The 6,815-nt window shown below is 33.4% G+C and overlaps 2 protein-coding genes across 4 annotated transcripts; both read left to right on the top strand.

Moving 5' to 3' along the window:
- The first annotated feature begins 215 nt into the window (after positions 1 to 215).
- On the top strand, positions 216 to 3,173 carry LOC132633967 (chaperonin CPN60-like 1, mitochondrial). Of its 3 annotated transcripts, none has more exons than XR_009579979.1 (4): positions 216 to 544; positions 1,249 to 1,273; positions 1,370 to 1,501; positions 2,526 to 3,173. XR_009579979.1 is itself a non-coding variant. In XM_060350313.1 (4 exons), exons 1-4 carry the CDS (start codon positions 1,056 to 1,058, stop codon positions 2,595 to 2,597), a joined length of 267 nt encoding a protein of 88 aa, XP_060206296.1. In that variant the 5' UTR covers positions 576 to 1,055; the 3' UTR covers positions 2,598 to 3,173. The 3 variants fall into 3 exon arrangements, 2 of the variants coding, with proteins under 2 accessions (XP_060206296.1, XP_060206295.1); XM_060350313.1 differs by lacking the exon at positions 216 to 544 and adding an exon at positions 576 to 1,093; XM_060350312.1 differs by lacking the exon at positions 216 to 544 and having other exon boundaries at positions 576 to 1,273.
- Positions 3,174 to 4,108: 935 nt separating this feature from the next.
- LOC132633966 (uncharacterized) lies at positions 4,109 to 6,203 on the top strand. Its single transcript, XM_060350311.1, has 2 exons — positions 4,109 to 5,345; positions 5,909 to 6,203. Exons 1-2 carry the CDS (start codon positions 5,205 to 5,207, stop codon positions 6,074 to 6,076), a joined length of 309 nt encoding a protein of 102 aa, XP_060206294.1. The 5' UTR covers positions 4,109 to 5,204; the 3' UTR covers positions 6,077 to 6,203.
- Positions 6,204 to 6,815: the final 612 nt, after the last annotated feature.

The raw sequence follows: 6,815 nt of genomic DNA, 5'->3' as shown, positions 1-6,815 counted from the left end.
CTACGGATTTCTCATTTTGTCGCAAGAAAAGCAACTAAAATTTTATCTCATTATATAGTGATGGATTAGCAACGAAAACTGAGTTTCGTTACTAATAATTAGCGCGAATTTTTGGCGCCTTAAATTTCACTACAGATTTAGCAACAGAAGAGGCGCGACAAATTTTATTTTTAATTAGCGACAGATTCAGCAACGAAATATCCGTCGCTAGGCCTTTAAATTTTCTACAAAAAAATATATATTTGCAGCAACGGAATATTTTGTTGCAATATTAATTATTAAAAGAAATGAATGTATTATTTAGCGACGGAATATAAAATCCGTCGCTATTCCGTCGTTAAATGTAAAAAAAAAAAAAGATATCTCCTAGCTAGGGTACACATTATTTCATTTCCAAACACAGCAGCCAACACGGATAGAGAGATAGACTGTGCGAAATTGCTAACATAGAGAGAGAGAGCACAACATAGATCAAAATAATGTGAATCTAGGGTTTCTATTGTGTTTTTCTCTTCTTCTACTGCAACTTTTATCTAAAGGAAAGGTATGTTTTGATTTTTCTATGTTTATGGGCAGTTTCTTTCTTCTTTATCTCCTTCTTTGTATTTTCTGACATTAAATCTATCTGTGTTTTCTTGCTTATTATCTAAAGGACAGAGTGTCTTTAAGTATTTTTTTGGGCTAAAATCGAAGTTGGGTGTGTTGAAAACTGTTGGGTTTATAATTTATTTGAAGGTTAAGTGTTGGGAATCTCTATTTCGGCCAAAATCTGATGAAAATGGAAATTCGACCTTTGTTTGTGCTAAATCTTGTAGGATAATATTATTTGATGGTTAAAGTTTATTTTAATTCGTTGCATGTCGAGAAAAAGCTTGAAGAACTCAACATTCTTTATATTCTGTGATTTGAAATCAGTGTTAGTGAACTGGGTTTCTTACTCGATTTTTTTTGTTTCAGTTTGTCATTTTTTTTAACTAAAAGGTGAATGATATTTTCTGTTTCAATAAGTTATTTCAGCTTGTTCTTCTCTCTTAGCAGCATTTCTCATTAGCAAAATGTATCGTTTTGTAGCAAATCTTGCTTCCAAAGCCAGGTAATATTCACATTTTATAACTTGGATTTTTCTGTTAGAAAAATGTATTCTTTATTACTTTTAAGAAATACCCATTTTCTTGTTTTTCTTTTTTGTGTTAGAAAAATGCAATCTTTATTACTTTTAACAAATACCCATTTTCTTGTTTTGTACAGAGTGGCAAGAACCAACACCCAACAAGTGAGTACTATTTTGCAAGATACTTTTTTTTTTTTTGGTATAGATCAAGAAGAGCTGTATTTTGGATTGTCTGTTTATAAATGGTTTTTGTTGCAGATTGGTGGAAGGTTAAATTGGAGTGGAAGTTATGCTGCAAAGGATACTAGATTTGGTGTTGAAGCTCGAGCTGCAATGCTTCAAGGTATTGAAGAACTTGCTGATGCTGTTAAAGTCACTATGGGTCCAAAGGTGAATTTTTTATCAACCCCATTAGTCAATACACTCTGTTTGTTACATAGATTGTTTATATATTTATATGTAAACAATTCAACCCCATTAGTGAATACACACTGTTTGTTACATAGATTGTTCATATATTTATATGTAAACAATGTTTAGTATAAAATATTGTGACTTATAGTACTTGAAATGTTACTGCATCTTTAGAAGCTGAAATAAGTGTCAGGTTGCTGATTGTTTTTTAGGCAAGCAACTGCTATAGTGGAGACATATTTTGTGCCTTACTTTGCTATTTGATGAACTGCTACTACATTTGAATGAGTTTTGTATCTGCACTTTGAGAGTTGTTTACTGTGTTTGAATGATTGCATTTACAACAAACATATGTGGTCTTTGAGATAGAAACTCCTATACTTGATTGGTGCCTACTTTTGCCAAACAAGAATTGATGCTACATTGCGAAAATCCTGAATAAAAATTGCTGCACTTTTAGTCATTTTGCTGTTGTATGTTGGGGTAAAACTATTGCTCTTAATATATAGTTGTGCATTTGATAGAAGCTGTTACACTTGACATGATTGTTGTCTTTTAGAAGGCAAAGAAATGACTGCATTTTGTTAAAACATAGAAGATGATATACTTTTTTTAAATGACATTTATTGAGACTGCAAGATCTGCGTAGTTCCTAGATCTCCTTCCGTCATTTTGTTATTAAAATGTTCATGCTGTATTGTGGAGAACTAGTACGATTACTCATGTCAAAATTCAATTATTATTGACAAAACGGTGAGAATGATTTCTGCTGAGTCTATTTGGGGCGTTTCGGCAGTTCTTGCTCATTTTGTATTGTAGCTATGTGTGCAGGCATAGATTGACATCATGCCAAGTTTATGTTTCTGTGCTTTACTGATTCTACTTGCGGAGTATAATATGCCCTTTGCTATTTGGTGATTTGTAACACTATGAAGTTGTAGTTGCAAGACTATAGCAGCCAACCGATAATTAATGATTCTAGCACTTTCTTGTTGGACAGGTGGTGTGGAGTATTATTTTCTCCCTTGGAATATGGAAACTGAAGCTTCTTTTGGTATTTGTAATTTCTTAAGGCAATTCAGCAGTTCCACTGCTGCTAGAAAAGTTGATTTTACAGACCTTACATAAGAATTGTATCTCATTTCTTGTTTACTGCATGAAAGTATATATGAACCTTTTTGTTTGTACATATTAAAAGATAAAAAAAGTATATCATCTACTGTTGTACTATGATATTTCTACTGTAATCGATTTCAAATTGCAGTCATCCGCATAAATGGTATCCGCAAATTGCAGTCATATTTATGCATTGGAGGTGATTTTCTTTAGCATCACTGTGGTTAGTCTTTGTGTATCTTTTATAAAAGCTGCATTGCTGTTGATGTTCTATGTTGTTACTGGTGTGCTTTTAGTACAGTATTTTTAGCATTTTTGTACTGCTAATGCTAATGAAATGCAGTGCAAAAATGCTAGTTTTTCAGCATTTCTACACTGCGTTTTCAGCATTTCTGCACTGCGTTTCAGCATTTCTGCACAATTTTCAGCATTTCTGCACAGCGTTTCAGCATTTCTGCACAGTTTTTCAGCATCTCTGCACTGCGTTTCAGCATTTCTGCACAATTTTTCAGCATTTCTGCACTGCGTTTCAGCATTTCTGCACAACGTTTCAGCATTTCTGCACAGTTTTTCAGCATTTTTGCACTGCGTTTTCAGCATTTCTGCACTGCGTTTCAGCATTTCTGAAATGCAGTGCAAAAATGCTAAAAATATTGTACTAAAATGCTGAAACTTAGTACAGAAATGCTGAAAAACCTATGCAGAAATGCGAAAAATGCAGTGCAGAAAAAAATCACTGCTGAAGCACAACACTAAAAAAATACTGAAACGTAGTTTAGAAAATCGTGCAGAAATGCTGAAACGCAGTGCAGAAATGCTGAAAAATTGTGAAGAAATGCTGAAACGCTGTGCAGAAATGCTGAAAAATTGTGCAGAAATGTAGACTATATCTCACCATATCTCCAATAGTTCCTTTGGAGGATCACAAGATCTTCAAATTATTGAGAAGTGCTATCTCATGCAGAAAAGTATATTCTTGACGTTGACAAATGAGCAGGTTTATTCTTAACTTTCTAATATATAGGTGTTGATCGTGTTTGTTTCCTTTGAACTTGAATGCCAATAAAGATGGTTGAATACAATCTATGAATTACCAATGTCGTTTCATGGTTTTCAATTACTGTTTATTAACTTGTCTATAAGAATGATTTGCTTGGAATAAGAAATACGTTTTAGTAGGAAAATTGCAATGTAAATTGGCTACTTCGATTGAGTCTTTGTATATGTAAAACCATTATTCTAAGAAGTTACATTTTGCATAACTTGGGGGCTTATCGAAATTCCTAATTTGCTGCATTTTGGCCTAATAGTGAACGACATGTGCTACTACATTTTATGGGCTGTTGTTGTATTTGTGATTTGGCCATTGCATCTGATGAATTAAGCTCCTACATATCTTGGTGTTGAAACTGTTGTGCTATAAGGTTACTTGCTGTTCCATTTTGAACTAAGCCATTGCTTTTTTTTTTTTGGGCTAAACATGAATCTGCATTGCTGTTGATGTTCTATGTTGTTACTGGTGTGCTTTTGCTGGAATTTGTAATACTGTTACTGCATATACCAAAGGCGACTTAATCTAAGGATGAGTACTTACAACCCCACCACAAGTCCACAACTAACTTAACCTTCCAGCTCTTATAATATACAAATGCCAATTAGTACCTAATTGTATATGCGAAGCTTATTTTTTTTTAGTCGGTCCAAAAAGAACACAGTTGTTATTGACTCTTGAAAACTAATGTACTAACATATGTTGAGATGGGGAGGATTGAACCTTAACAAGTCCTTATGACTGAAGACTACAGATTACTAAAACTATATTCTACAACTCAAAAACTTATAGATTTTAGCATGAAGATCACAGGAATTATCTGCGGAAAAGAAAATCCCAAGTAACCTTGCCTCCAAACTTTTTAAAAATATTGGTGTAGTAGTTGGTGTGTGAATATGGATGGATCTAGTGTTGTAGCCGTTATTTTGCCAAAATCTTCCATATTCCACATTCCTCTGTCAACTCATGGTCCGATTCTTTAAAAGGTAAAAAGTTATTGTTTCAAGTTATTTTTGGAGTAGCTAGGGAGAAAAGATGTAAAGATAGCATAGAAATTTCTTAGAACTCAAAATATGGAAGAACTTAACCAACTCAAATAAACTAGTAACTGATACTTTCATCTGAAATTTACATCCTTAACAAGATATATGCTGATTTTTCTTTGAGATTGGAAAGAAAGTTTACCGCTTCACTGCTATATTAGTGTCACTTTTACTTTGTTTTAGAATAAAATAATACATGTGATGTGAATGTAGAATAATTGTACTTACTTCATGCCCATTGGCACTATAATTGCAGTTACACTTCCCTTACATTTATTAAATCTTTGTTCACATCTCTCATGTGATTTGCATTGTGTTTCTTTATGGATTGTTGTATGGCCAACTAATTCTTCATATACATGCATGTGCTTTGGTTCCTTTTGCCTTTTTTTTTTTTTTTTTTTTAAGTTCTGCCTGTATTAGTGTTTTAAGCTAGTAATTTCTCCCATTGAATACAATTTAAATTTTTATGCAGGGGCAACCCCCTGATTGCATACTAAAGGTCGCAAAAAACACCAGCAAGCTAAGTTATTCAAGTTTGCTTGGGATCATTAATCCTATGAGAAGATCTAGAGTTTATCAAGCTTTGGCAGAAGAAGATATTGAAGCTGTAAGTAGATGAAATTCAAAACTAATGAATTATGAAATAGGGTCACTGGAAATCATACCTTTCTTATACTTGAACATTTGGAAACTTTTCTCCATGTTACTTATAGTTTTTGTGTAAAGGGTTCTAGCTATGACGTGTAGATAATTGGGATATTTTGTTAAAATGAATGTGGTTGAACAACACAAGCATAGTGTATTGTATACATTTTCCAACCATCTAAGTGCTATTAATGCAATTGATTAAACTTATCAGTAAAACAGAAAGGAAAACATGAGCAGAAGGTGTAAACTTGTGGTATATGGTATTAGCTTAGTGCTAGCAGCCAATTAACTTGTGGTATATGGTATTAGCTTAGTGCTAGCAGTCAATTAACTTGTGATATATGCATTTTGTGGGGCTTGTTTTAGTTTCTTTATAGTCTAAAGTTTTGGTTTCAAGTCTGTTTTGATGTTGATAAGTAATGAAACATTATTGATTGAGAGTAGTTCTTTCTCAGGATTATACGGCTTAAGCTGTAACCGTGACAAGATATCGGATGGCTAAAGCTCTTTTAATTTTTGCAGGATGCCAAGGGCAATGATGTTGATCTCAGTCTGATATTGATCAATGTGAAGCATATTACGAAGCTGCTAGGGGAACAAGGAAGAGAAGAATATATGGTCTTGGATCTCAAGCACAAAGTTATCTGCTTTTTGTTGGAAAGAACAAAATTATGCACTAACAATACTTGATGGATGTGTGGGTTCTTTTGGTAGTTGACAGCTTGGTGTTGTCAGTGTTTTGGACTTTACGATTAGGATTTCGCTATCTATTTTGAATCTTTTTTATAAATATTATTTTATGTGAATGTCAGTTATTTTTAAGGGTATTTATTACTTTGTATTTAGTATGTGTTAACAGGTGTATTTAAAATAAAATAAAAAATTGGAAGAAAAATATTTGTGACAGATTTGCGACGGATTTTGGTCGTTGTTAGAGGGAAAACAGTAGGCTACAGACTGCGACAAACATTGTATTGTCGCTAAATGCAGGCACAAATAATTCAAAGATTTTGCGACGGATTAGCGACAATAGTTTTCGTCGCTAATTTACTAAAACGACGAAATGAAATATGAAATTAGTCACGGAATTCATAACAATAGCAACAAAATAATCCGTTGCTATAATGTGGAACGGATCTCATACGTCGCTACTCTGTCGCTAAGTTTGCTACGGATTTCATTTTTCCGTCGCTACTAGGTTAGCAACGCGCAAAATCGCAACAGACGACATTCCGTCGCTAATCCGTCGCAACACATGTTTAGCAACAGATATATGCTGATTAGTGACGGAATACGTCCGTCACTAAACGCTGTTTTTTTAGTAGTGTATGCACCGAAATGTAAAATAAAAAATTGGAGTAATCCAAGTTTATAAATAACTTTTCGTCATGGACTTGTCAAATTTAAGTTTTTTATATTTTGTTTCTGA

This window comes from Lycium barbarum, chromosome 3 (assembly GCF_019175385.1).
Source record: "Lycium barbarum isolate Lr01 chromosome 3, ASM1917538v2, whole genome shotgun sequence".
Classification (NCBI taxonomy): Eukaryota; Viridiplantae; Streptophyta; class Magnoliopsida; order Solanales; family Solanaceae; genus Lycium; species Lycium barbarum.
Note: the sequence above shows the minus strand (reverse complement) of the source record. Positions and strands in the feature narration are given on the sequence as shown.

Excerpts from the sequence above, each read along its gene's own strand:
- LOC132633967 (XM_060350312.1), top strand. The coding sequence starts at position 1,136 with ATGTATTCTTTATTACTTTTAAGAAATACCCATTTTCTTGTTTTTCTT. Across the intron at positions 1,274-1,369 it reads CAAGAACCAACACCCAACAA|ATTGGTGGAAGGTTAAATTG; the intron begins GTGAGTACTATT and ends TTTTTGTTGCAG. Across the intron at positions 1,502-2,525 it reads AAGTCACTATGGGTCCAAAG|GTGGTGTGGAGTATTATTTT; the intron begins GTGAATTTTTTA and ends CTTGTTGGACAG.
- LOC132633966 (XM_060350311.1), top strand. The coding sequence starts at position 5,205 with ATGCAGGGGCAACCCCCTGATTGCATACTAAAGGTCGCAAAAAACACC. Across the intron at positions 5,346-5,908 it reads CAGAAGAAGATATTGAAGCT|GATGCCAAGGGCAATGATGT; the intron begins GTAAGTAGATGA and ends TAATTTTTGCAG.